Raw genomic sequence first — 14,430 nt, forward strand, 5'->3', positions numbered from 1 at the left:
TGACTCAGAGGCCTTGGGTTGACCCCAGGGCAGAGAGGAAGCCTGCTGATTCCATGAAAGGGCAGATGAGGCTGGCCTGCTGTAATTAGGTAGCCAGGCATCGAGGGAATGTGCTAGCTCCAAAAATATCTGCCCGCTGAGGACCAATCAGCACCTTGGCCGTGACCCTGCGTCAATGAGCAATCATGCTGCTGCCTGCAAGGGCCCCCCTGGGGTGAGGCAGCAGCTGTCCTTCCATTGGCCCATGCTTGGCACATGGACAGCTGCTGTCCACGGCTGACAGAGGGGCCAAGAGATAAGAGTCAAGTTTCCAAAAGCCACATCTGCATGGACGGACACAAGGAAGGGGAAAGAAAACTCTTCTAACCAGGTCTGGAACTCACTAAAGCCAAGTGCTAACCATCTGCCTCGGGAAAAGAATAAGGTGACTCTCGTTGTACCAACATGGGCCACTTGCTAAAATAAAAGCTAAGTGAAAAAGACAAGTTGCAAAACGGTGGACACACTCTACAAAGGAGCTCCACAAAGGGGCTCTGGCCATGGACCCGCAGTCCCGACCCCTTCTTCCTTGCTGTGAGGCCTTGGGCAAGTTACTGGTCCTCTCCCTGCCTCAGGTTCCTCATCTGAATCAAAGTGATGATAACACTACTGACCTGGCAGGGTTGTAAAGATTTAAATGATCTCGTACTTGCACAGTGCTTCTCCCAGTGTCTGCCTGTGGCTATAATACACTGTAAATGTGACCAACATTAAATACATTTATGCTCATACTGGCAATAGATTATCTCTAGAACTGGTAAGTAGTTGCCTGTGGGTGGAGGAAATGGATATCTGGGGACAGGAGTAAGAGGGAGACTTATTCACCCCTATTTCCCTCTCTAATCCTTGGGATACTGTACTGTGTGCATCCGTTGCCCATTCAAAACATATAACAGGAACCTCAAATGAAGCCTTAGAGTCTTATAACAACTAGAGAAATGTATGGGAAGTGGGTACAAAGGGCAGAGGGGGGATGGACACTTCTAAATCTCAGAGCCAGGAGCAAAGGAGAGCTTGGAACATGGGAAAGAAGGGGAACCGCAAAGCCCCATGTCACACGGGGGGCGAGGATTGTTCCCTTGGGCCCTGCAGGACTGAGGCATCTGAGCCTATGCCAAGTTGCAAACAACATCCCAGGGCCCCAGGTGTGCACGTGAGTCCTGGGTCTGCTGGTTTCCAGGGGCTGGCGACATGCAGGATGGACATGTTCTCCTGCTTGTGTGGCAGGAACACTTCTCCAGGCTGCCTCTGAGTCCCCTCCAAAGGGAACTGATTTATTCCTGTCACTTTCCAGAAAAAAGGACAAAGTTTTGTTTATAAGGATTTATAAATGAAGTTAACAAAATAACAGCATATGAGATTTATATACTTCCTGCGGAGTATTATTATTATGTCCATTTTAGGATGAGAAAGTGAACGCTCAGAGTGGTTCAATCATTTGCCCGAGGTCACACAGCTGGGAATGCCAGGGCCAGGTTTTCAGACCCAGTGGTAAACCAGTTCCTCCCAGTTCCTAGCACAGTGGCTGGCAAAGAGTGGCCACAGACAGCTGAGTGAATAAGGAATGACAGAAGGTGCCATCCATCAGAGGCCCGGCTAAGAAACTCCGAAAGCCATCCACAGATGGCCCAGCATTATCTCCCGTCCTTCAGGCCTTTTGGACTAGACTTTGCAGCAACTCCCATCAAGAGGTGGAACCTAGTTCCCACCTCTTGACCTTGGGCTGGCCCCGCGACCACTCTGACCCATGGAATGCAGCAGAAGTGGTGTTCCGGGACATCCAGCTGGGCACTACCCACTTCCTTGCTCTGGGAGTCCAGCCACTGTGCCATGAGGAAGTCCAAGCAGATCCAAGCCCACAGGGAGCGAGGCCCTGGCGGCTGAGGGACCTCCCTCCCCAGACAGGTAACCTCAGTCTGCACGACATCAACCAGAACCGCCCAGCAGAGACCAGCTGACCCCCAGAGCTTGAGGGACTAGCACACTGTTGTTTGAAACCACTTAACCTTAGGGTGCTTTGACACGCAGTAAGAGAGCAAAGAAACAGCTCTTCTGTTGCCAAGGATCCTCCTGGAGCAAGGCACGCTTGCCTAGACGTTCTAAGGACAGCCGGCTGCATCCCTCCGGCACCCCAGCTCTGGGCTGCCCTGGAGAGGAAAAGCAGGTCTGTGGTTCTGCTCCACGGGGACAGTTCAACCTCCTGCTGGGGGTCTGAGCTCCACCTGCGTTTAGCTTGTGCGCCACAGGAGGGCTCAAACGTTGGGGGGTGCTGAGGGAAAGACGGTAGCAGAGAGCGGAGCATGGTGTTTCTTTGGAGAAGGCTTCCCCTTTGTGGCACAGTCCGGGCTCGACAGTGAGGTTGAGTGGGAGAACAGGAAAAGCAAGCACAGTGGGGATACCGAGGCAGGAGCCCCCTGCCACTCTGCTGTAATAAATGACTACAAACTAGATGACATAAAACAACACACACTTCTCATCTTACAGTTCTGGAGCTCAGAAGACCACGATCGGTCTCAGAGGACTAAAAGATGGTGCGGAGCTATGTATGGTCTGGAGGCTCCAGGGGAGAATCCGTGCCTTGACCTTCCTGGCTTCTAGATGTTTGTGGCCGTACTGCTCCAATCTCTGCTTCTACCATCACATCTCCTTCTCGGGGCCCTCCTGCCTCCTCGTGGACATCCACGCCCCTCCCACTTAACCCAGGATCTGTCTCCACGTCCAGGTCCTCAGCTGATTCACATCCACAAAGCCTCTTTTGCCACGTAAGGTAACATAGGCTGCATGAACTAGGACGTGGACACCTCTGGGGGGTCATTATTCCGCCAACCAGGTGGTGGGAAGTCGCTCATTCACCCGCTCAGTGCGTAGTTTTGAACACCTACCACTATGGGCCAGGTCCTGTGTTGGATGGTGCTGGGGCTGTAGCGACCCCCAGGGCTGTGCATGGATGAACTCAGTCAATCTTCACAGGAGCACTATGAGGTAGAGCCTTTACTGTTATTATTCCACAATACCAAGAGGGAAACCGAGGCACAGAGCCATTCAACAACCTACCCATGCTTACAGAGCTAATAAGTCACAAAGAGCATCAGTCAGGGCCTCAACCGGGAACAGATGGCACCCTCAAATTAGGATAATCATGGAGGCTTTATTTGCAAGGAGCTGTTTACAAAGGTATAGGGAGCTGTAGGGGAACCTCAAGGGATCACGCAGGAACCCTGGGTTCGGAGCAGGGAGCTGTCACCACCCACAGCAACCCTGGGATGACAGAGTCGTGTGGAGGCTGCCTCGAGGGAAGTGACATCGGAATGAGGAGGACCTCACAGGGAGGTGGCCAGGGGAATATATTCACTGAGCTTCTTCTCTCTCTTCCCCTGATCTCCTGTGGGGGAGGTCCCCATTGGCTGCATCCAACCACAGCCAGAGGGTGAGAGCGAGTAGGATCAGAGGGAAACAGAAGACAGCACACCCCAGAACTGGGTGTCTATGCTTTGAACATCGCGAACAGCCCAGCCTCTCATCTTGTGGGTCCTGGTTCAGCCTAATCACAAGGCAGGCTGCTCCTCACCCTGGTGAGTCCCAGGCTCAGGGTGACATCAGGGCTTGATGACCTCATAGGATAGATGGACAGCCTTAAAATGCTGGCCTTGATGATCCTATCTCTAGGATTCTATCCTAAGGATGCTAAAGCCCATGGTACTTGGGATTCCTTTAATTCTCTACTAAGGAGGGCTGACCCACTGCCCATAAGCATGCGCACAGGGGTTACAAACAGAGTACTGCGGCCCAGGGGGCTTCAACAACAGACATTTATTGCCCACAGCCCTGGAGAAGGGAGTCAGGAGGTTTGGTTTCTTGGCCTTTGCCCCCTTGAGCTCGGCCAGGTAACCCCAGGGGACAGACATCCTTGAGGACCAAAGGCAAAAACTGATGCAAAAGGCCACAATCTTATCACTACCTTGGGATCAGGTAGGAGTTCTTGATCGTCGGCAACTGTGAATGACTCAGGTGAGACAGAGCCTCCCGGACCCCGCTGTTCCAGTGGTGGGCTATGCAGAGGGAACAGAAGATGTGTGTCCAACAGAGTAGATCTGCCCCATCCCAGACTAAAACCGAGACGTCAGCATCCAACTGACCACTGCAAGGCTTCAGTGTCTGCCCTGCTTTCCAGCACTGTTCTGGACGCCCTCTTTTCTCCCCCTTTATCCACTCAGTGCCATCAGCTAGAGAAAAGTAAGCCAATGGGCCAGGGCAACACAGGAAGCGGAGGGAGACACCCCCACACCATCTCCCACTGCCTTCAGGTCACCTGCCCCGGCTCCCTCCTGACGGGCTCTCTGAGGACCGCTCACTTGTTCAGGCCAGTCGCTGACGCCACACCATATCCCCCTGCTCCGTAATGTTCAGTCTTGTACTGTTTTAGTCCATTTCCCAAACACACCTCCCATCTTCCCGAACGATGCTGTGGGAACTCCCCCTTTCTTTCTGTCCAGTGCCCCCTCCAAGCCATTTCCTCTGCAGGTTCCTGATTCCCCAGTGTTTTGGGCTGAATGGTGTCCCCCCACAATTCCTATGTTGAAGCCCTAGCCCCCCGTGCCTCACAGTGTGGCTGTGTTTGGAGGCGAGGTCTTTAAAGATGTGCTCATGTTCAAATGAGGCTTGTGTTCAAATTAGAGTGGCCCTAATCCCATCTGACTGGCGTCCCAAGAAGAAGGGAGGTGAGGACATGCAGAGAGACCCCAGGAACACTTGTGCACAGGAAGGCCACACGAAGACACAGCAAGAAAGTGGCCACCTGCAGGCCGAGGAGAGAGACCTCCGAAGAAACCAAACCTCCTGACTCCCTTCTCCAGGGCTGTGGGCAATAAACGTCTGTTGGTGAAGCCCCCTGGGCCACAGTACTCCGATTGGGCAGTCCTAGCAAACTAATACACGCACTCGAAGCAGACTTGACTTCCACCTCGGCCTGCCCACCAGACTTCCTGTAAATGTCTGCTATGTCCCCCTCGGGTGTTAAGGTGGCTGTCTGCTTTCACACCCACCTCCCCCCGACAGACTGGGGACTCCTCAAGGCCCGCATCTAGGTCTTTGCTGTCCCATCCACCCCAAATGGCTGGTGCCAGGGGGTTAACCGAGATGACACATGTCAAACCCTCCGCGAGAAGCTTCGAGGGCTAAGTGCCCCGCAAATTCGGACCCTCGGGTTATTACTTACCTGTCCGTGCCCACAGCACAACAGGTGCTCCCGAGGAACTGCTATACTGAGCTGAAAGGCAGGCTGTGAGCAACTGAACAGACACGCAGACAATGGCCAGGCTGCATATGAAAACAGCACTCGGACCCACATCCTGCAGCCCCCGTGCCCAGGGAGCCAACCCATCCGCTGTGGGAACCGGCCCAGGAGGCGAGTCTGCTCTCACTCACACTTGCAGGGACTCAGACGGCAGTCTCTATGGACGGTCCAGTTAGCCAAATATGACTCCCGTAACAATCGGCCCCAAATGGCCAGGACTTGATTACCAACGGACAGCTTCGGGTCAACTGGAGAAAGCCAAAACGCACCCTAACCAATTACACAGGATGCCCGCTGCGAGCTGGCCCACCTCCAGCTCCCCCCTCCCCCCCAGCGGGGCACAGCCTTCCCTTTTATCCCACTCCTCTGCCTGCCTTTGAGTCTCTGCCAGACCCGGGTGACAGCTGCCGGCTACCCCCCACCAACTAGAGCCGGTTCTGAATAAACAGCCTCTGCTTCTCAGCTGGGTGGCTTTTGTGGATCTCCACAGGTGTGCAGGCCCTGGACACGGTCATGAGAAGAGCTGACTGACTCATATTGGGAGGAAGTCGGGAGACAGGCACCCAGGAGAAGAGGGGACAGAAGAGCCGGAGTCAGACAATGAGACGCACTCCACAGGGCGTGCCTGCCCTTCGCACGGATTCCACTGGTGCCACGGGCTTTCTCGTGTTTTGCTTTCTTCTTCTATAACCCGGGTGAAGGGCATCCAGGGCATGGAATCATTTAAAAATGACCCAACTCTGAGGGGGCCATGAGCCCAGCAGAAGCCAGTCCCCAGGGCGCCCACCGGAGACAATGTGGCAGGTGGGGAGGAGGCAGACACAGCGTTCCCCCCAGCAGCAAGGCAGTCCTCCTCCTCCATCAAGAACCAAGCAGAGGAAGCTGGCAAGCCAGCAAAGCCTTATTCAAGCTTCCCTTTCACACATAAAAGGAGAGGGTTTTTCAACTTGGACGAGAAACCACAAATCCAGGCTGGGGCCCAGAGCCATGGCTCCAGGAGCCAGGTGCGGCTCTCAGCCCCAGCCCCTCCCTGCCCCGGTCCCCAGCCCACCACCGGCTCCTGCTGTCACCACCTCTGTGAGGTCCAATTACTGCGTACTGCACAGCTTTCCTTTTGTGATCCGGGGCGCCGTGGGGGAGTCAGGAGCCGCCAGCCACAGGGAGGGAGGGCCAACTGCATCCTTCAATGGACCTCTGACGGGGAGGGTATTATGACAAACACATTTCCGTAGCGAAGGCACAAATGCGTAGGGCTCCACATGCATTTCTCTGGCATGTGTCACCGTGCCCCCTGGAGAGGGCCTACTTATCCATCCACCAAGGCACGGCCAGATGTCAAGTCCTTTGAAAGCCCTTGCTTCCCATACCCACCCGCTGCCCACGCCACTCGCAGGGAGCATGAAGTTTCCTTCCCGGCAGCCTCAGCATGCCCTCCACGCCAGCATCACAGGACTTGGTGCTGTGGACAAGTCCGTTCAGAGACCCTGGGCTGCTTGAGGGACGGACCTGGTCTACCAGTCTCTGTTCCCCAGCCTCCAGATAGACGTCTGGAATACGGCAGGTGCTCAAGGGAAAGCTGAATGAAGGAGAGCACAAATGAACGCTCGTGCTACCTGACTGCCCTTCCTGCAGCACCCACCATGCATTTTCGATCTTTCTACTCTCATCTGGGAAGCAAACATGTCGAGGGGACCCATGGGCTACCGCAGGTGGCCTGGAAAGGCAGCCCTGGCCCGCGTGGTGGACGTGGGTGTGTGGCTCCGAGACGTTTGACAAGCCTCCTCTCCCTGACCTTCCTTTTCCATCCACGAAAGGCCATGGCAGAGACAGCTCTGATAGATTACGGGAGATTCTTCCAGCTGATGGCTCATGGGCTAAATCGACCATGCAAGAGTTTCATCGGCTTCCAGATTATGTAAAAATTGATACAATCCCCATTAAACCCCTCTCCCTAGCTTCTACTGAATAAAACAGAACACTCCCCTGGTGTATCTGGCTGAAGCTAAGCAGGGCGCGTTTTAGTTTGCCGCAGTCCCCACCAGTCTCACGCCCAGATGCTCGTCACTCACATGCTAGTCTCTTAGGTATTCGCGTCTATAACCCGAGCCATGGCCTCAAACTCAGCACTTCAGCATGCCTGGAATAGGTTTTAAAAGACAATCACCAGGCCCATACTCAGACATTCTGACTCAACTGGTCTTGGGGTGGAGCTAAGGCAACTATGTTTGTAGAAAAGTGCCCCAGATGATTCTAATTTCCGCCAGGGCTGAGCGCTGTGGTCCATGGGCCCTGCTGGCTGTGAGGGCCCATCTCATCCGTGCAGAGAAGCAGCCACGAGAAAAGGACAGACGGGAAAAGTTAGCCTGGTTGAAAGTACCCACGGTGCCCCGGGGAGCCAAGGGCTGCCCTAGGACCCCCCACCCCCCCGTGGTTTAGGCACCAATGCAGCGAGCCCTGTGAGCATCACTCAGAAATGACTCTGCAGACCAATCCTTCCTCCTTGGCCTGCGCGCTTGCGGCTAGCCGGCGGCCTTTCCAGGTCTGCCTGTAGCTTGCTTGTCCCTGGGCTGCGTTTGCCAATTCATGCCTCCCTCTCCACTCGGGGCTCTGCCCGATGCCCTCACCTCCCCTAGGATGCCAAAAATCGACCGTGTGAGCTATGTCTGCACACGTCCCTCCTGCTGCATCAGCATTTTACTCGTTTCTCTAAACAGGCCCTGAGACCCGTTTCATGCCCCTAGCAGATAGAATTCCAGAAGGCACGACTCACTTCTCCTATGCCCCCTGTGCCCTCCCCAATTCTCCCACCCATGGCTCACTGAGCGGCAGGGGACTCTCTTGGAAGGGTAGAGGGGCTGCCCTACGGAGAGGGGAGCGGGCACTGTGGTGGCCACTGCATCTAGCTCGCCCAGCTGGAGAAGCCATTTCAAGAGAATCCACAGTGCCCACCTGCCTGTCACCTGCCTGTCACCTGCCCGTCGCCCTGCCAAGCACCTTTGTCCACTTGCTGTGTGTGCTCAGGACAGCAAACTCCAACCTCCCCAGTGCCTGTCACTCCTGACCCAAGCAAGCAGCGTGGGAAACCAGGGCCAGGGTGGCGGGGTAGGAAGGGGGCTTGTTCAAGCCTACTGAGAAATAACTCCTTGTGGGCCTCGGGATCCCACAAAGTCCACCAGTCTGTTCTGAACGAGACAATCATCCCTGAACCCACACCCTTGACCATCAGTCGATCTGATTCACAACGAGCTAGAAGGAGGAGCAACAAGTAGAGACCTCCAGGTCGTAGAAAGGACACAGGTCCAGCCTTGGAGCCTCCCTCGGGAATGATTTCCCAAGTCTAGCTGACCCGACCCTGGCCCCAGTGGACACTGTCCACACAGGGCTGGCGCCTGAAGGCCGAGGGCTGGCCATGCCCTCCCAGCTGGGCTGAGCGGGGCCTACCTCGGAGCTGACAGAACGTGGTCATAAACTTGCTGGTGAGGGACTTGAGCTCATTGTTAGCCAGCGTGATGAGGTGGATCTGGTCGGTGACATTCCGCAGGACCTTGTAGATGCCAATGGGGAAGGACACCAGCTTGCACTCAGCCAGATCTGCAGCCAGAGAACAGAGACAGAGCAGAGTTAGCCACAGCTCCTTGGGGACTCGCCCCACACCGCACAGCCCCCGACCCTGCCTCTGCTCCCCACCTCCTTTCTCTCTCACCTGTCTCCCCTGTGCCAGGCTCGAAAGCCCGCCCTCCCTCTTCCGAGAGCCCTCATCACCATGGGTCACACCCGTCCCTCTCTCGCACCCTGAACCCGTGGGTTTGGTGCAGCACCTTGTCTGGGAGCACGGCCTAGGAGCTCAAGTACAGCAGGGGTGGCTGTGCCCGCTCAGGACAACGGGCACTCACGGCAGTGTCCTTGAGCCCCTGCTGAGTCCGCCCTCTGCAGTCACCGAAGACTCCACGGCGAGGCCACCATCTCAACACTACTCTGTAACAGTCGCCTTGGAAAACAGGCTGTTCACACAGACTTCGTGGTCTGCCCTTCTTCCCAGCCCTGTCACTCCGAAGGCAAGCCTGCGTCAGAGGCAGCCGGGAGGCCGCCGTGGGGCACAGTCTGGCCGTTTCCCCAAAGGGTAAGCCTGGCATTACCCCATGACCCAGCAATTCCACTCGTAGGGGTACACCGGAGAGAACTGAAAACACATCACACGGGGGCCTTCACTGCCGCATTACTCACAACACTCCAACGTGCAAACCACCCACCCGTCCATCCGCAGACCGAGTGGATAAGCAAAATGTGGTATTATCCATCAAAAAGAATATTGTTTGGGGCCCCTGGGTGGCTCAGTCGGTTAAGCGTCTGCCTTCGGCTCAGGTTATGATCCCAGGGTCCTGGGATTGAGTCCCGAATCCGGCTCCTGCTCAGCGGGGAGCCTGCTTCTCCCTCTGCCTGCCGCTTCCCCTGCTTGTGCTTTCTCTCTCTCTCTCTCTCTCTGACAGATAAATAAAAATCTTAAAAAAAAAAAAAAAGAATATTGTTGGCCATAAAAAGAAGCAAAGTACCAATACATGCTACAGTGTGGATAAACCTTGAAAACAGGATGCTCAGTGGCAGAAGCCAGTCCCAAACGTATTTTATGAGGCCATTGACATGAAATGTCCAGAGCAGGCGCATGTCTAGACACGGAAGGCAGGGTAGTGGTTGCCTAGGGCTGGGCAGCTCAGGGGTGGGGGCTCTAAAACTGGATGCTGATGATAGTTGCATGACTCTGGGAATATATTAAAACTGCTGAATTGTCCACTTGAAGTGGGTGAATTGTATGGTATGTGAGTTCTATCTGGAGAAAGCAATTGTGTACATAGGACAGCAGGGCTACACTGAAGGCATGGAAGCTCAGAAACTAGGCTCTCCAGGTACGCTAAGTCACTTAAAGTCCCTGAGCCTCAGTTTCCTCATCTGCAGAACAGGGGTACTACTACCATCTACCGAGCAGAGCTGTCAGGAAAATTAAATATGAAAAGTATTAAATGTGCCTGGCAGGTGCACAGTGGGGATGGTGATGCTGTTTCTCTCCGCCTCTTCCACTTTACCCTCCCCTTCCCACTCTACCCAAATCCTCTCTATGCTTCAAGGCCAGCTCCCAACCCATCTCTTTGGAAATCTTCCTGGATCAACCCCATTATTGGGAGTCACCCTCCTCCAACCCCTGAACCCCAGGAGCACTAACCAACTGAGACAGCACTGTCCCATCTCTCTGCAAACTTGTCTTTTTCCCCAAAGAGGCCGGACTCCCCTGGGCCCCTAAGCCTTTAGAGATCACTCCAAAATAATTATGCAACATTCAATTAATATTCCTACATGCCAGTAATGATATATAGTTTTTACAGATCCCATTCTGAACAGCAACAGTAATGCAAAGTCTGTCGAAATAATCATAATTGAAGCCCTTCTCTCTCATCTGCCTCATAGAATTTCTACCCTTGCTCTAAGACCAGCTCAAATGTCACCTCCTCTAAAAGCCTTCTCTGACTGCTCTAGGCAGTTAGTTGCTCCAATCTCAGAGTCTCATAGAGTACGAATGAGACCTCTTCATCCTGTACTGGGTTACCCTTGTTTTGTGTCTGTTTTCCCCCTGGACTGGGAAGACCTCCAGAGCACAGGGCCGGCAGTGCTCCAGAACACTCGGAGGGCAAAGTAGGGGTACTGGCGCTCTCACGGAGCTGGTCTGAGAAAGGGGACAGATTGGGCAAGGGCAGAAGTCCAGAAAACTGAGAATCCACAGGGGTCTTCTATAGGGCATCCTATTAAGAAGTGTCTTGGGGCACCTGGGTGGCTCAGTTGGTTAAGCATCTGGCTCTTGATTTCGGCTCAGGTCCCGAAAATGGTCATGGTCTCAGGTCTTGGGGTGGAGCCCTGAGTGGGGCTCTGAGCTCAGCGGGGAGTCTGCTTGAGTGACTCTAGCCCTACCACTGTCCAATGTCAGGTGCTGGCTCTTACATCAGCCAGTAGGGCTGGCAGAAGAGGGTTCAAGGTCCTGCCAGGGAGGAACGAATCCCCAGAAGTGGGGCTTTCTCAGTAGAGGGAGATCAAGGGCTGGAAATGGACCAGCTCTGTAGGCTCAAAGTTTGGAGCAGGCTGGGGATTCTAGAAAGAGCAAACACTTCCAAACAATTATTCTCCTAGTACTTTGTGCCAGATGCACAATGGGCTAGGGCTAGAAAGGAATCTTTGTTGTGGTTGTAAATCATAACAGCCCCTTTGGGTAAAAGCGACAGATCTCATTCAAGCTAGAAGCAACATCAAGGAAAACGCCAGAAGCTTTCCCTTGAAAGCAAAGAGCAAAATAAGGATGCCTTCCATCACCAGTTATCTCTGAATATGATCTTGGAAGTTCTGGCCAAAGAAATACAAAATATAAACACTGGAAACAGATAGAATGATTATCATGTGCATATGAAATGCCTGCAGAGCCTCAAAAATCTAAGTAGTCATCTGACAAACTATGCAAATTAAAAAGGTCTCAGCGAAGTGGCTAATCAAAATACATACGCAAAATTCAGTAATATTCCCATATGTCAGCAATAAAATATAATTTTTAAAGATCCTATTTCAAACGGCAATAATAATATAAAATATATAGAGATAAGCAGAATGGAAAATGTATCTGACCAATATTAAGAAAAGGAGAAAAAAGTTCACAAAGATGTCTTTGGAACTAGAGGGTATTATGCTAAGTGAAATAAGTCAGTTGGAGAAAGACAAATACCATATGATTTCACTCATATGCAGAATGTAAGAAACAAAACAGATGAACATAGGGGAAGGGAGGGAAAAATAAAATAAGATGAAAACAGAGAGGCAGGCAAACCATAAGAGACTCTTAACTATAGGAAACAAACTGAGCGTTGCGGGAGCAGAGGTGGGTGCAGGGGATGGGCTAAATGGGTGATGGGCATTAGTGACAGCATGTGATGGGATGGGCACTGGGTGTTATATGCAACTGATGAATCACTAAATTTTACCCCTGAAACTAATAATACACTACATGTCAACTAAATTGAATTTAAATAAATTTAAAAAAATTAAGAAATGCTAAAAAAAATAGATTTGTATGTGAAGATACAGAATATGCTCGTTAATGACAAATCAAAAGATTGAAATGATAGTGATCTGTTTCAGAAATCAGTTTATAGATTGTTTAATGTAATTCCTCCTGAAAATCCAGAAAGTTCTTTTTTCTTTAACTTTAAAACCCAAACCATTTTTTGAAATGGTTTTAAATTTCAGCTAGGGTATTAAGCAAGCAAGGCTCCCTAGAAGAGGAGAAGGTAGGGGGATAACCAATGTTTTAAGATTACAATAATTAAAACAGAGGGCAATAGGAAAAATAGATTATAGAAAGAAAATAGTCTGGAAAATATGGTCTATAAATAACATGTCATAATTTTATAAACACGAAAGGAGGCCTCACAAATAAATTGGGGAGGGGAAAGGTTAATAACTGATATCAGAATAGCCAATTAACAATTCTGGGAAAACAAAAGAGACTCTCAATTAACCTAAGAATCAAAGTAAACTTAGGACGCCTGGGTAGTCTGGTTATGCATCAGATTCTTGATTTCAGTTCAGGTCATGATCTCAGGGTTGTGAGATCAAGCCCCACGTCATGGAGCCTGCTTAAGATTCTCTCTCTCGCTCTCCGTCTGACCTCCCCTCTTCCCTCTCTAATTAAAAAAAAAAAAAAAGAAGAATCGAAGTAACTTCTAGACAGAATTACCCTTGAAATATTTTTGAAATCAAACAAAATCAGAAGTAAACAGACTTTAATATTTATACAACTTCTTAAGTGAAGATGACTTTCGAAACCTAGGAGCAATAACAGAATCACAAAGAACAGATCAATAGACCTGGATGTTTAAAAAAATAAGCCGACAGATTGTGAAAAGGATCTACAAATAGGATAAAGAGTTATCTTCAGGGGCGCCTGGCTGGCTCAGTCAGTGAAGCATGCTACTCTTGATCTCGGGGTCATGAGTTCGAGCCCACGTTGGGTATAGAGATTACTTAAATAAATAAATAAATAAATAAACTTAAAAATAAAGTTCTATTTGGGGCACGTGGGTGGCTCAGCTGGTCAAGCAACTGATTCCTGGTTTTGGCTCAGGTCGTGATTTCAGGATCATGAGATGGAGCCCCATGTCGGGCTCTGTGCTCAGCATGGAGTCTTCTTGAGATTCTCTCTTCCTCTTCCTCTGCCCCTCCAGCTCATGCTCTCTCTCTTAAATTAATTAATTAACTCAAAAATCTGATTAAAAAGTTATCTTTATTATTTAAAATTCTCAATATAATTCAGTCAAAAAAATTAAGACCACCAGAGAGAGATGAGAAAAGAACATAAGATGTTCACAAGCAGAAAAATATCATTAGTAAACAAATAAACACATGGCTCCTGATGTATTGCCAAACTGCTTTCCAGAGTACTTAAGCCAATTAACATACATTCTGTCCAATAGGTAAGAGGATCGTTAAAAAAAAAATCTTTGCTAATATGATCAGGGGAAATGGCATCCCTTGCTTTTAATCAGCAAGTCTTTCAATAATGAGATGGATTATCATTCATGGATAATTAACCATTTTTATTTCTCTTGTGGCAAATCCTGTTCACATCTCTTGCCGTTTTTCTATTTGGAGTTCTGGTATTTCTCCCCACCCTCTCCAGTGTTGGTAGACCTTCTTAAATAGTATTATCGACCTAAGTCTGTCCATTGTTTTTCTTGTTTAATAATTCAAGTTACAGCATTTTTTAAAGCAGAATAAAAAAAATTATATGCACCCTGTAATACATGTAAAACTAGGTAAAAAAGTACATATGCCTAGGAAAGAGGAAAATAATCACAGTGTCAAATAGTTATTACAAAGGATTGGAGCAATTTATTACTACTTACAGTCCCGATGTTTATTTTATATAAAATAGGCAAAGTACCACTACATATTTAAATAAAAATATTTCTCAAGCATATATAGTGATACTTCACTTTTAAAATAGAAAAGTTAATTTATCATAAAAACAGCTTTGATTGGAAAAAATAACCTGGTAAATTCAAGTATAA

At 50.5% G+C, this 14,430-nt stretch overlaps 1 protein-coding gene across 2 annotated transcripts in view; it reads right to left on the reverse strand.

Moving 5' to 3' along the window:
- Nucleotides 1-14,430, reverse strand: part of LRRC20 (leucine rich repeat containing 20) — a 111,396-nt gene that overhangs the window by 61,784 nt on the left and 35,182 nt on the right. For both annotated transcript variants that reach the window (XM_032423857.1, XM_032423858.1), the window contains exon 3: nucleotides 8,774-8,923. In XM_032423857.1, coding sequence (XP_032279748.1) covers nucleotides 8,774-8,923 — 150 coding nt within the window. The remainder of the gene's footprint in view (nucleotides 1-8,773; nucleotides 8,924-14,430) is intronic.

This window comes from Phoca vitulina, unplaced genomic scaffold (genome assembly GCF_004348235.1).
Source record: "Phoca vitulina isolate PV1807 unplaced genomic scaffold, GSC_HSeal_1.0 scaffold29, whole genome shotgun sequence".
NCBI lineage: Eukaryota > Metazoa > Chordata > Mammalia > Carnivora > Phocidae > Phoca > Phoca vitulina.